The following is a 15,722-nucleotide window of genomic DNA, read 5'->3' as shown; positions in this document are numbered from 1 at the left end:
ACCCACTGAGCGAGTCCAGGGATTGAACCCGCAACCTCATGGTTCCTAGTCAGATTCGTTTCTGCTGAGCCACGCCAGGAACTCCTAAAGCAAATTACCACGTGTTCTTGGTCAAGCTGTTAGACAACATCATTGCTATTCAGATATACAAGAGGAACATAATTACTAAAGGAAAGACACATACCAACAGCAAAAGATCTGTGTGACTTCTCAATCCTTACCTGTTCACTCTTCTAGGACACTTGTCAGGTTTAATATCTACCTCATAGAGGTAGACATCAATCTTTGGGATTTCAACTTGAAAACAGTTAGCCAGCAATTTAATGGGTTTGCCCATGGTGCCATAGCCAGGTCTTCTGGGCACCATGAGTAGGGGCTGGGCCCCAACGGGTCCTGCCAGAGAAGGAAAAAAAATAAAAACATTGTTAGAAGCTGCATTTGATAATCTTGTCAACCAGAGTAGGTTAGAATAATGGTTGAAGTGTAGTGCTCAAAGAAGACATCATTTCTAACACGGACCTCTTTCATACCAATTTACTCTCCTCATTAAAACAAACATACAAACAAAAACAGGGTACCTCTGGAAAATTGTTTCAGAAGGGGAAAAAAAGAGAACAATCACATAAACACAGGTGAGCATGAGCAAATCACAAATCATATCCAAAGAGTATGCAACCAATAGCAAAGTAAACTTAAAAGGATAAGAAAAAATGAATGATATAAAAAACAATATACAGTAAAAAGGATCAAAAAGCACAAAATCAATTATTTGAAAAGATAAATAAAACTGATAAACTCCAGGCAATACTGATTTTTATAAAGGAGAAAAAAGATATAAGTAACCAATACAAATGGGAAAAGAAAAGTATCACTAAAGATACTTAAGACATTATAAACATTGCTAATAAATTTGAAAATGTGATGAAATGGACAAATTTCTAGAAAAAATACAGCTTACTGATATACAAAAGCATATAAAATTTGAAAAATTCTCTGTTGATAAAATGTAAAATGGTGTAGCTGCTTTGGAAAATAGTACAGTGGCTTCTCAAAACATTAAAAACAGAACTACCATATGATCCAGCAATTCTACTTCTGGGTATAAACCCAAAAGAACTGAAAGGAGGGCATTTTTTGTTTGTTAGTTTTGCTTTTTAGGACCACACCCTCGACATGTCGAAGTTCCTAGACTAGGGATTGAACTGGGATCCCTATGTCTAGTTGGTGGCCTATGCCACGGCCACAGCAACGAGGTATCCAAGCTGAGTCTGTGACCTACACCACAGCTCATGGCAACACCGGATCCTTAACCCACTGAGCAAGGCCAGGGATCAAACCTGCATCCTCATGGATACTAGTTGGATTCGTTTCTGCTGTACCACAACAGGAACTCCTGAAAGCAGGGTACTGAAGAGATAATTTTACACCTATGTTCATAGCAGCACTATTCACAATAGACAAAAGATGGAAGCAACCTAAGTGTCCAGTGATGCATAAATGGATAAACAAAATCTGGTATATACATACAATGGAATATTTATCAGCCTTAAAAAGGAAGGAAATTCTGACATATGCCACAACACATATGAACCCTGTGGAGGTCATGCTAAGTGAAATAAACCAGTCACAAAATGATACTGTATGATTCCATTTATTAATGGAGTAGTCATATTCATAGAAACAAAGTAGAAGGGTAGTTGCCAGGGGTTGGGGGAAAAAGTAAAATAAGGAATTTTTGCTTAATGAATATAGTTTCAGTTTTGCAAGATGAAGAGTTCTGGAGATTGGTTGCACAACATTGTGAATGTACTTAGGTACTGCTAAACTGCACATTTAAAATTTGCTGACCTCCCTCACCTGAGACCCCCTGCATTCTGCCTATGGAATGTGTACCTCTCCAAATAAACCTGCTTTCACTTTAAAAAAAAATTGCTAACATGGCAAATTTAATGTTATATGTGCATTTTATCATGGTTAAAAAAAAAAACCCTAGGTGATATCTAGTATTAAGTATTTAAAGCTCAAACTGTTTTAGCTTTTTTAAACAAGTTCAAACAATAAATTCAGTCAGTAAGTTATTAACTATAATCTGAATGAATTTACATTTAAAATATCTAAAAAGTCCTGTAGCTATTTGAAAAAATTAAATTCACAGTTTAAAATATTCACACACACACATGCACACAATAAAGGATTCTAGCTCTAGAATGGCTTCACTAGAGAATTATACCAAACATTTAAGGAAGGAAATAATACTGATCTTACACAAATTCTTCCAGAGAATAGGAAAAAAGATAACATACCCCAATTCAACCATGATGCCAGAAAAACCCTAACACTAAAACCTGACAAGAACATTATGAAAAAGAAAGATCACAGGACAATACTATTAGTGAACATACATGCAAAAATCCTAAATAAAATGTTAACAAGTTAAATCTAGCAATACATCAAAAGGATAATGCATCATGACCAAGATGAGTTCATACCAGGAAATAAAAGTTGGATTAACAATGACTTTTTTTCCCGCCGTGGACAAAAGTACATTAAAGTGCTACCTGCATCATTTATTTTTAAATTTTGTTTTCATGTATTTGTAAGATCTCTTCTGAGGTACGATCCTAGAATGAGATAGGTAATAATGAGTAATTCTAGACTATGTCTGAGTTCCGGCTCTGTCATTTATCTAACCTCCTGACTTTTGTTCAGGCCTTTATTAATACCCTAGAAATTCTATTTCCTGATCTACAAAATGGGAATAATACCTAATCTGTCTCTTTTTTTTTGTTGTTGTTGTTTTGGCTACACCTGCAGCATGTGGATGCTCCCAGGCCAGGGACTGAACCTACATCAGAGCAGTAACTAGAGTCACAGTTGTGACAACACTGGTTCCCCAACCTGCTGAGCCACCAAGGAATAATTCTGCCTCTTTTTTATGAATCCTGTCAGGATCAAATCAGAACATGAAAAATAGCTAAAATTTATCAAGCTCTTAGTGAAACTTATGATTTTATAGCTGAGGAAAACTGAAATGATTTGCTTAAAATTCCACAGCTAGTACTAGAACTGGGATTGAGACCCACCCTGTGGTTCCACTAACATATTTGTCTATCCTTTTGTCAGTAACATGTTGTCCTGATTACAACATTTGACAGTAAGTTTTAAAATCAGGTACTGTCAATCAGTTCTCTGACTATTCTCCTTCAATACTGTGTACTTATTCTGGATAATTTGCCTTTCCATATATACTTTATAATCAGTTGGTCAATCCACAAAATAACCTGTTGGGATTTTGAGTGGGACTGTGCTAAATATATAAATCAAGTTGAAAAGAACCGACATCTTGATGATACTGAGTACTTCCCATCCATGTATAATAGAGCATCTCTATTTAGATTTTATTTCATCTTTTAAATTGGTGTTTTGTAGTTTTCCTCACATAGATCTTGCACATATTTTGTTAGCTTTATACCTAAGTATTTCCTTATTTTTTGATTTTTTTTTTTGGTGCTAATATGAAAGGTTACAATAATCAAAATAGTGTGATATTTGTTAAAGAATAGACAAATAGATGAGAGAAAGAGTACAGATAGCCCCAAAACTGAACCACAGAGTCAACTGATCTTTGACAAAGGAGCAAAAGCAATTCAATGGAAAAATGATAGTCTTAATTTGCTCAGTAGGTTAAGGATCTGGCATTGTCACTGCTGTGGCTTGGACTGCTGCTGTGGCACGGGTTTGATCCCTGGCCCTGGAATTTCTGCATACTGTGGGCGAGGCCAAAAAAGAAAAAAGAAAGAAAAGAAAGCTCATGTATTTGTCATGTACTACTCACAAAACAACTGTTTATAACCAACCATATTAATTATTTGATGATTTGATCTTCTTAAGCATTTTACATCCTCATGTGATACTTTGTGATTGATATACTTTTTTTCTCCTTTTGTCTTTTTAGGACTGCACCCATGGGATATGGAGGTTCCCAGGCTAGGGGTCTAATCAGAGCTGTTGCTGCCGGCCTACAGCAATGCCAGATCTGAGCGCATCTGCGAACTACACCACAGCTCACAGCAACACTGGATCCTTAACCCACTGAGCAAGGCCAGGGATTGAACCTGCAACCTCACGGTTCCTAGTGGATTCGTTTCCACTGTGCCACTATGAGAACTGCAATATTTTAATGTATTTTAATTACATTTTGGGAAATTAGTTAAGGTTAGGCCGATATGTAATATGCGATAATTTTTCCCATTTAAAATAATGGGAACTGGTCTCTCAATTACTGGTTCTAAGACAGAATGTCTGACTTCAAGAACTTGTTCATAATCATTCTGTGCTTTTAAGAAGGTATTTTGTTCTATTTTATCTGGATTTTGAAACTTTTTTTAGTGGGAGTTCTGAGGATAGTAAAATAACCTGCCCCCCACAAAATAAACAAATCTGCCTTTATACAGAGAAAATTCCATAGATATTTAAATACCTGTATTTTCATGTAAATTGAGTGACCTGATGACATATATTTTTTCTGAAGCTGGTTAGCGCCTCATAATGATGATTAGCTCTGGATGCCCTGACAAAACCAAGCATCAGGATACAAAGCTAGGGACCAGACTTTGGACTACAGTGACCCTGTGTCATACTACCTCGTAAATTTCTGTTTGAGTAATCTGAATCCTTTCCACTACATTTTCAAGTTTCACAGTAGCAAACAAACTGTATATAAAATGTTATATTCTATTCCCACTTAACATAGTAACATAAGCATACCTGTATTACTAAGGTCATCATAATTTTAATGATTACATAATAACCCATTAAATTGATGAACCACAACTGATCAAGCTCTGAGACTCAAGCATATTTAGCTTGCTTCCAACTTTTCACCATTATAAAAAGTGAAACATAAGCAGGACTGTATGCCAAATAAAACCCCATCCTTTTCCTCCATCTACTAGCTATTCGCTTGAAAACTGTATACTCTCTCAAGTACTACATGAATACAGTAATTGATATTGAACACACAGTTGAGAGGTCCAGGGATGGACACCAGAACCAAGACAAAGTATTAAGTCCTTCCCCTGAGACTTTGTTTTAACTTGGGACGTAAACAACAATCAGGCATTTCCTCTTCAGGGTCTAAAGCCGTAAGATGTACTAGCTATTAGAGGTCAGACATCCTGATGCATAGGAAAATCCAATCAACAGTGAGAGAACATGGAAGCTACAGGTAGGAAGAAGTCAAAATAACATATAGGGTAGTCTGATACCATGTGTTGCTATGAGGCCTTCCAACTGCTCCAAATGCAAGCTCAGCTGCAAACCTGTTCTTCCTATTGCTACTCAACTTTCCTTGGATTCCATGAGCCAATAAACAAACCCCTTTTGCTTAAATTAGTTTGAGCTGGAGTTCTGTCATTTGCAACTAAAACTCTTAACTGATAAAAAGAGTAATTGTATTAAATTAATCAATTCAACTGAAGTATGATCTCAGAACTGAATTCAAATTCCAGATCTAATGACCAGGGGAAAGTCACAACCTCAAAGACTCAGTTGCTTTACTAGTATTTTTTAATGATATTTAGAGTATACAAGATGATGCTTTGATATACCTGTGCACTGTGAAAATGTTCTCCCTATCAAGTTAATTAACACATCATCCATCACCTCACATATTCACCTCTTTTGGGGAGGAAGGGAGATCTAAAATAAATATTTTAAGTTCTACTCTCTTAGCATATTCCAATTATAAAACAGTGTTATCAATTATAATCACTATGTTATACATTAGATCCTCAGACCTTATTCATCATATAAAGTCTGTACCCATGTAACAAACTTTCCCTATTTCCTCCAACCACTGGCAACCATTTTTCTACTGCTTCTAAGTTTGACTTTATTATTATTTTTTTATTTTATTTTATTTTATTTTTTTGTCTTTTGTCTTTTTGTTGTTGTTGTTGTTGCTATTTCTTGGGCCGCTCCCGAGGCATATGGAGGTTCCCAGGCTAGGGGTTGAATCGGAGCTGTAGCCACCGGCCTACGCCAGAGCCACAGCAACACGGGATCCGAGCTGCGTCTGCGACCTACACCACAGCTCACGGCAACGCCGGATCGTTAACCCACTGAGCAAGGGGCAGGGACCGAACCCGCAACCTCATGGTTCCTAGTCGGATTCGTTAACCACTGCGCCACAACGGGAATTTTATTATTATTATTATTATTTTTTGTCTTTTTGACTTTTCTAGGGCCACTCCCACAGCATATGGAGGTTCCCAGGCTAGGGGTCTAATCAGAGCTATAGCCACTGGCCTACACCAGAGCCACAGCAACACGGGATCCGAGCTGCGTCTGCGACCTACACCACAGCTCACGGCAACGCCGGATCGTTAACCCACTGAGCAAGGGGCAGGGACCGAACCCGCAACCTCATGGTTCCTAGTCGGATTCGTTAACCACTGCGCCACGACGGGAACTCCTATCTCACATTTTCTTAATCCAGTCATCCACTAATGGACATTTAGTAAGACAGTTTTCATACCCTGGTTATTGTGAATGCTCCAGTGAACATGAGCATACAGATATCTCTTCAAGATAATGGTTTCATTTTCTGTGGATATATTGCTAAAACTTATATGATAGCTCTATTTTTAATTTCCTGAGGAATCTCTATATAGTTTTCCATAGTGGCTGTACCAGTTTACATCTTCACCAACAGTGTACAAAGGTGAAGGTTCTCTTTTCTTCACACTCACACCATCATTTATCATCTTGTCTTTTTGATAAAAATCATCCTAAGTTTGGTCATCCTAGCTGCAATATGTCATTGTGGTTTGGGTTCACATTTCTATGATGACTGGTGATGTTGAGCACCTTTTCATGTACCAGTTGGCCGTCTGTATGTCTTCTTTGGAAAAATGTCTATTCAGGTCCTTTGTTCATTTTTCAATCAGGTTGTTTTTTTCCTATTGGGTTGTAAGGGTTCTCTGTATATTTTGGATATTAACCCTTTATCAGATATGTGGTTTGCAAATATTTTCTCCCATTCTATGACTTGCCTTTTAATTTTGTCAGTGGTTTCCTATTTGCTGAGCAGCTTTTTAGTTTGATGTAGCCTCATTTATTTATTTTTGCTTTTGCTCCCTTTGCTTTGCTGTTAAACTAAAAAAATCATTGTTAAGACCAATGTCAAGGAGCTTACCTGAGATGTCTTCTTTTAGGAGTTTTATGGTTTCAGGTCTTAGATCTCTTGACCTTTTTTTTTTTTTTTTTTTTTTGTCTTTTGTCTTTTGTCTTTTTAGGGCCACACCAGCAGCATATGGAAGTTCCCAGGCTAGGGGTGGAATCAGAGCTGCAGCTTCCGGCCTAGACTAGTCACAGCATTATGTGGGATCTGAGCCACAACTCACAGTAATGCAGGATTCTTAACCCATTGAGCGAGGTCAGGGACTGAACCTGTGTCCTCATATCCTAGTTGGGTTTGTTACTGCTGAGCCATGACAGAACTCCCTTTGATCCATTTTAATTTTTATATATGGTGTAAATTGGGATCCAGTTTTTCCCAACACTATTTATTGAAAAGGCTATCCTTTCCACACCATATTTTCCTTGCTCCTTTGTCAAAAACTAATTGACTGTATATGCATAGATTTAATCCTGGGCTCACAGTGATCTATGTGTCTATTTTTATGCCAATACCATATTGTTTTGATAAATACAGTTTGTAAAACAGTTTGCAGTATTACAGTTTTGTAATACAGTTTGAAATCAGGAAGTGTGATAACTCCAGCTTTGTTCATCTTTCTCAAGATTGCTTTAGTTATATGGGGTCTTGTGGGTCCATATAAGTTTTAGGATTTTTTTTTTCTATTTCTATAGAAAACGCCAATTCCTATATGGATTACATTTAATCTGTAGATCACCTTGGGTAGTGTGGACATTTAAATAATATTAATTCTTCCAATCCATGAGCACAGAATATCTTTCCATATATTTGTGTCTTCTTCAGTTTCTTTCATCAATGTCTAAAGTTTTCCACGTGTAGGTGTCTCACTTCCTTGGTTAAATTTATTCCTAAGTATTTTCTTGTTTTTGATGTAACTATAAATAAGATTTTTTAAAAATTTATCTTTTTGATAGTTGTTAGTGTACAAAAACGCAGTAGATTTTGTATATTGATTTTGTACCCTGCAACTCTACTAATTCATGTATTAGTTCTAACAGTTTTTTTCATGCAGTTTTAAGGGTTTTCTATATGTAATAGCATGTCATCTGCAAATAGAGACAATTTTACTCCTTTTGTTCCAATTCAGATGCCTTTTATTTCTTTTCCTTTTCTTTTTTACAGCCACATCAAAGGCATAGGAAGTTCCCAGGCTAGGGGCCTATGCCACAGCCACAGAAATGCTGGATCTAAGCGACATCCGTGAACTACACCACAGCTCACGGCAATGCCAGATCCTTAACCAAGTGAGCGAGGCCAGGGATTGAATCTGTGTCCTCATGGATAGTAGTCGGGTCTGTTACTGCTGAGCCACAACAGGAATTCTGCCTTTTATTCCTTTTCTTGCCTGACTGTTCTAGCTAGGAATAAAAATGTTAAGAGTCTTATTCTTGATCTTAGAAGAAAAGCTTTCAGCTTTTCATCACTGAGTATGATATATCATGTGGGCTTTGTCATATATGGCTTTTATTACGTTCCAGGACATTCAGTTGCTTTATTTTTAAAATGAGATAAAACAATCTATACAGTCTAGATGTGCCTGGCACCAAAACCATTAAAAAAATAGTAGTTCTTCAATAAATATTAATATCTACAACAAATCATACAATAAAGCAAATTTCTCTGCATCAGGCACCTACTCTTTTATTTGGGGGAGCTACAGAGGGAACCTGGCATAAAGAATTTTTTCCTTCAGATAAACTGCAGAAACAGACCTATCAGGTCAAAGGATAAAACAGAAGCATGTTTCTGACTCTTGATATTTACTGCCAAACTGGCATATGAACACACTACTATCATCAGATTTCTCTCCTTTATCTTGTCTAGCATTAGGTGTTAGGTTTTTAAAAATTTTACACATGTTTAAAAAAAATCAATTTCTCTTGTTTTATATATATGTATTACTATCAAGATTGGCTTAAAAATAATGTTTTAGGAGTTCCCATTCTGGCTCAGTGGTAATGAACCCGACTAGTATCCAAGAGAATGTGGGTTCAATCCCTGGCCTCACTCAGTGGGTTAAGGATCCAGCATTGCTATGAGCTGTAGTGTAGACTGAAGATGAGGCTCTGATCTGGTGTTGCTGTGGGTGCGGCATACGCTGGAAGCTGCAGCTCTAATTCGACCCCCTAGCCTGGGAACCTCCATATGCCTTGGGTGCAGCCAAAAAAAAAAAAAAAAGGTTTATTGCTCCATCTCCCCCATTCCCTTACAAAACTCATTGCTCCAATAGATAATTTTATAAAAATCAAAAACATAACAGGTCATTTATCTATTCTATTTATTGAACAATAATTATTATTATTTTTGGCTGCACCTGCAGCATGTGGAGTTTCCCAAGCCAGGGATCAAACCAGCACTGCAGTTGTGGCCTGCATCACAGCTGCAGCAATGCTGAATCATTAACCTGCTACGTCACAAGGGAACTTCCCACTGAATAATTATTATGTACAGGTTTTATAGATATATGGATTAGTTAATAAACACAGTTACTTTGCTTAAGTAGTTCATAATATATTGGGGGATATCCCAACATTACAACAATAGTAATAGGAATGTATGAGTATTATATATTTGACATTTATCAGGTGATTTCTTACAAAATAACTTTTGAGGCAGGTAAAATATTATACTGAGGAAATTGAAGCACAGGGAGATTAAAAAACATGTTCACAGTTAGAAAGTGGCAAAGCTAGGATTTGCGAATAGGCAGTCTGATTTCAGAGCCTGCATTTTAATCAATACAATATAGTACAAAATAACATTTGCTGACAGTCTATCATTCATTAAGTCATTCATTCACTGACTCATAAATTTGTTCAATAACTTGTAATTTGTTCAATGTAGTTACTGTTGAACAAGCATTGTTCAGGTAAATGATAATTTTAATAATAACAATAAAGACCTGGGCTTCATGAAGTCTTTTTAAGGATATGGGGACAGATTATATTGTATTTGTTTTTTGCCAATTAGATAGTAATAACTGCTATGAAAAAAATAAGGTTAAGGGGATAGCAAGTGTATATGTGTTTGTGTTACTAGATAGGTTTGTCAAAGGAGGTCTCTTTGGAGTTTCCGTTATGGCTCAGTGGTTAACAAATTCGACTAGGAACCATGAGGTTGCGGGTTTGATCCCTGGCCTTACTCAGTGGGTTAAGGATCTGGCGTTGCCGAGAGCTGTGGTGTAGGTTGCAGGCGTGGCTCAGATCCCGAGTTGCCGTGGCTCTGGTGTAGGCTGGCGGCTATAGCTCCGATTTGATCCCTAGCCTCGGAACCTCCATATGCTGCAGGAGTGGCCCAAGAAATGGCAAAAAAGACAAAAGAAAAAAAAAAAGAAGAAGCCCTCTTTGAAAGGATAACAAATACGCAGAAAACAGAAAAAGTGAGAGAAAAAGTCACATAGATAGCTGAAAAAGAATTCAAGGCAGAGGAAAAAATCAAGTAAAAAGGAAAAAAGAGAAGCTTGCTTGCTGTGTGATAAACAGAAAAAAAAAAAAAAAAATGCTATGCCTGGAACAGAGTGAGCAAGAAAGAGAATGGTAGGAGATGAGGTCAGAAAGATAATGGGAGATCAGATCATACAAGATTTACAAGCCATAATGAGGTCTTTGGCTTTTACTCTGACACATGAGAAACCAATACAAAGTTCCGAGTCAAGAAGCATTATGATCTGATTTAAATTTTTTTAAAACAATCACTCCAGCTGCTGTATGAAAAATTACACACAAGAAGAGTACAAGTAGAGAGACCAGTTAGTAGGCTAGTTGACTTTCCAAGCAAAAGATAATCTTGGCTAGGGTAGGGGTGGTAGCAGCTATGGGAATGATTTCAATGTAGAAAATATTTAGAAGGTAAAACTGATGGGAACTGTTAATGGATTAGGTATGAAATAATTAGAAATGCCACTTACTGAGATAAAGACTCAGTAATAGTACAAAGTTTTGAGAACAAATCAAGAGGATTTTTAGGACTCATTAACTTTCAGGTCTTTATACAAATAGGTACCTATTAGGCAGTTAGATGGGTGTGGAGTTCAAGCAAGAGGTCTAGACTAAAGATGTAGATGTCAGTGTCCTTGGCATATTAGTGATATTTGAAACCACTGGACCAGAGGGGATCACTCAGACTGTATCAGGATACAGAAGAATACTAATATACCTGAGATACTCCTGACATTAAGAAATTGAGATGAAGATGAAACAGCAAAGGAAGCAGAAAAGTGATAGTGAATAAGGTTGAAGGACCTAGAGAATGTGGTACCCAGAAAGCAAGTGGAAAAAGACTGTTTCAAGAAGGAAGCAATGTAATGAAATGTAGTTGAAGAGTCAAAGTTAAGATTCGGGAATTGACTATTGGGTTTAGCAAATTCTCTGTTGACTTTGATAACAATTTCAGTGAGGTGGCAGAGACAAAAACTTTTCAAAAAGAATGGCCTGAATCAGATCAAACCTTGAGGTGCTAACAGTTTACAGTAAATTTAGAAAACATGTTAAATTACACCATGATGATGGAACCACCAAAATTCATATTGTGAGAAAGTCTAAAAGCACAAACTATCCATAAATAGTAAGGGAGAAAAAGGATAGAAAACTTACAAATTAAGAGATACTTAAAAGACATATCAATCGGAGTTCTCTGGTAGCCTGGCAGTTAAGGATTCAGTGTTGTCACTGCTGTGATACAGATGTCTGGTCGGGGAATGTCTGCATGCTGAGGCCGAGACCAAGGGTGAAAAGAGACACATCGATCATCATTCATGATGTGTGGAACTTAACTCAGAAATGAAAAAAATAAATAAATGAAAGGCAAATTATTTTTTTTTAAAAAGTATAATACCTGAGACAAGTAGAAATTTGAACACTGAATAGATATTTGATATAAAGAATTATACTATTATTATTCTGTGATAGGAGTACTGTGGCTTATCTAAAGAGTCCATATCTCTTATAGAGATACTTAATAGAGATTTATGAATAAATTATTGTGTCTAGAATATGCTTCAAAAATACACAGAGAGGATAGTACATTGATTGGACATGGGCTGATGATTGGAGGGTTTGGATGGTAGATACATGGGAGATTATATTATACAGTTCTGACTACATCCTTAATGTTCTATAATAAAATGTCTTTATAATAAAATGTCTTAAAAATTAGGAAGCCAGAAATGCCATTTCCTTTGCATACTTAATCTCCTTACTATATTATATAGATAAGGAAATCAAGGTTAAGGAAGACTAAATGCACTGCTTAAAAAGTTACAACTTTTTTTTTGGTTGTGCCCTCGGCACACAAAAGTTCCCAGGTCAGGGATCAAAACTGAGCCACAGCTGTAACCAAAGCCACAGTAGTGACAATGCCAGACCCTTAACCTGCTGAGCCATAAGGGAACTCCAAGATCATTTTTTTTTTCTTTTTAGGGCCGCACCTGAGGCATATGGAAGTTCCTGGGTCAGGGGTCAAATTGGAGCTATAGCTGCTGGCCCACACCACAGCTGCAACAACTCAGGATCCTAGCCACATCTGCAATGCCACAGCTTGTAGAAATGCCAGATCCTTAACCCACTGATTGAGGCCTGGAATTGAACCTGCATCCTCATGGATACTACTAGGATTCGTTTTTGCTGTACTACAACAGGAACTCCCTCAAAAAATTTTTCATGTAAATTAATGGAAGAAATAATTCTGTCAATACAACAAATTATGCTTCCAGTGAATCATATATTAGTTATTTAATAAATATATATTGCCCACTAGAGTTGAAAATATAATTACATTGGAGTTCCCAGCGTGGCTCAGCAGTAACGAACCTGACTAGTAGCCAAGAGGATGCGGGTTTGATCCCTGGCCCCGATCAGTGGGTTAAAGATCTGGTGTCACCATGAGTTATGGTGTAGGTTGCAGATGTGGCTCAGATCTGACGTTGCTGTGGCTGTGGTATAGGCTGGCAGATACAGCTCCGATGTAACCCCAGCCCTAGTTCCATATGCCACAGGTGTGGACCAAAAAGAAAATATAGTTAGATAGAAATACAAAGCACTATCTGGAATTTCTCTCTACCTAAAACTTTTCTTTTGGAATCTATAGCAAGTACTGGCTAATAATTTCACATTGAGTTTCAAACATAAAACCATACATTTTCAAAGAATACGTGTGTGCTGTTCACTGACCTAACATTCTAGCATGTCCTAGTTGTGAGTCCAAAGCTAAATAATAGTCTATAGTAAATGTGATTGATGAAAAATAAGCAACGAATAAATCAGAATCAGCTACAGCATTACTACAGTCTATTGCCAAATTATGAATTTTCACTGGGAACTTTTGCTTCAATATTCATGGAATACCTCTTATTTCAGTAATTCTGAGAATTTATCCTAAAGCAATCACTGGACCACTATACAAAGACAAATGTATTAAGATATTTACCAAAGTTTATTTATAATTTTATTAAAAACTTGAAAAAAAAACTAAACCACCAGCAATGAGATTAATAATATAAAAAATTAAATGCTATGTGCTCAGTAAAAATTACTATATTGCTATAGAGATATAAGTAATAATATGGAAAAAAATGTCCATGCTGTATTACTGAATAGAAAAAGCAGCTTAAAAACAATTAATATGATAATGGATGGATGTCTAGAAAGATATACAAGAAAAAGTTAACAATAGTTTTATCTGGAAAATAGGATCATGTTATTCTTATTTCTACTTTAGACTTTCCTATATTGTTTGCTTCTTTTAAAATAATAAACAGGACTTACTGTTGTGGCTCAGCTGTAATGAACCAGTCTAGTAGCCATGAAGATGCGGGTTCAATCCCTGGCCTCACTCAGGGGCTTAAGGGATTCCGTGTTGCTGTGGCTGTGACATAGGCTGGCAGCTACAGCTCCGATTCGACCTAGGGGAACTTCCATATGCTGCAGGTGAACTTCCATATGCTGCAGGTGAAGCCCTAAAAAAGACAAATAAAATAAAATAAAATAAAAATAAACATACATTTTTACATTCAGAAAAAATGTCTATTTTTGTTTTGAAAAAACATATGTATTGACCTCAAAATGTGATGTAATTAAACGCCTCTGTTATGAGTTAAATCCACAAGGCTAACTAGTAAACATCAGCATGAGATTTTAGTAGCTTATTTACTAATTCTACCTATTCAATAAACCTGTACAAACATAACACACTTATATTACATTTATTGATTCACTATAATAATCATTCTAGAACATTCAGTCTGTTAAGGGTTAAACTTCTCAGATGCAGTACAGGGAAACATTTTTTCAAAGGCATTTTTCCCCCTGAAAAAAAAAAAAAAAAAAAAGTAGCCCTTGAACTATGGAAATGCCTTGAGATTTATAATTAAAGTCTGGATAGCTTTTGAAAAACTTTGATCACCCAAGCAAAAATTTTAGTAAAATTTTGAGTAATTTTAGAATAATGCCACTTTTATGTTAAATATACAGATAAAGAGCAAGTCCTAATTTAGAAGCCGGAAGTTTCTTCAAGTAACAAAAAAGCGATTTCATTGCTAAGATATAAGCCTAATTTGCAATCTATTCTTCAACCTTTTTTAAAAATTCAGATACACTAATGAACTTCTGTTGTTAGATTTAGACATCAATTAAAATACCAAATATTGGTAATGACTCAAAAATAGTATTATGTAAACCTACAATTGAGAACATTTTCTTGCAAAATTCCTTCCACAAGCACAAAATACAAATATATCTCATGTCGATATTCTATAGATACCTTCTAATTCCTAAGAACCTGATAATTTAGAAATAATATAGGATTGGTTGATGGAAAACAAAGAAATTCTTCCAGATTATTTCATTAAATTGACATTCCAGGCTAATGTATATAATTTTTCACTGCAACCAAACCACAGAGCCTACATTTAATATGTAAGAGAAAGTATCAATTGTGTGACAAGATTTTGCTAAACCTCCAAAGTCATCTTTTTTTCCAAAGAAAGTCATTAATATTAGAAACACAAATAATGGTAGGAAACTACAAACTCCAAATACAGAAAGTCTGTTCATATATCTTAACAGCATAACCACTATGGTTGAAAAACTACACAATATTCTTTCTCACATCTGTTTTGTTAATGAGCCAAGAATGACGGTCTATTGAGTATCCTAGACAACTGAATTAGAAGTAGGAATGCCTGGTGAATGCTGTTCATCCCAACAAACCGAGACTGAACAGGTTTGGAAAGAATATTATTTTTTTTAGTCCTACCTTCCCGAAAACAGATCACTTGAGCTTTCCTCCCATCCATTAAAACAAAACAGCACCACACATAAATTACTTAAGATTCTAGTTTTAAGTATTATAAGAAAATATGTTTTTTAAGATTAACAAAATACTTAATTCATCTTCCAAGCAGACCCTTAAGTATTTTAACACTATGGAAACCAATGTGAAAAAAGATGGTTATGATGAAAAGCAAGAGAGTAGTCAATTAGAATCCAATATTATGACAATTTGG

The 15,722-nt window shown here is 36.1% G+C and overlaps 1 protein-coding gene across 5 annotated transcripts in view; it reads right to left on the bottom strand.

The window, feature by feature from the left end:
• The window catches only part of AGO3 (eukaryotic translation initiation factor 2C, 3), a 144,049-nt gene that overhangs the window by 122,993 nt on the left and 5,334 nt on the right, over positions 1-15,722 (bottom strand). For 4 of the 5 annotated variants that reach the window (XM_021093288.1, XM_021093289.1, XM_021093291.1 and 1 more), the window contains 1 exon segment: positions 222-393. Coding sequence is in view for 1 of the 5 variants with exons in the window: in NM_001194974.1 (NP_001181903.1) it covers positions 222-393 (172 nt within the window). In the remaining 4 variants the exon portion in view is untranslated. 5 annotated transcript variants of the gene reach the window in all.

This window comes from Sus scrofa, chromosome 6 (genome assembly GCF_000003025.6).
Source record: "Sus scrofa isolate TJ Tabasco breed Duroc chromosome 6, Sscrofa11.1, whole genome shotgun sequence".
NCBI classification, from domain to species: Eukaryota; Metazoa; Chordata; class Mammalia; order Artiodactyla; family Suidae; genus Sus; species Sus scrofa.
The sequence above is the reverse complement of the archived record's forward strand: the minus strand, read 5'-3'. Positions and strand labels throughout refer to the sequence as shown.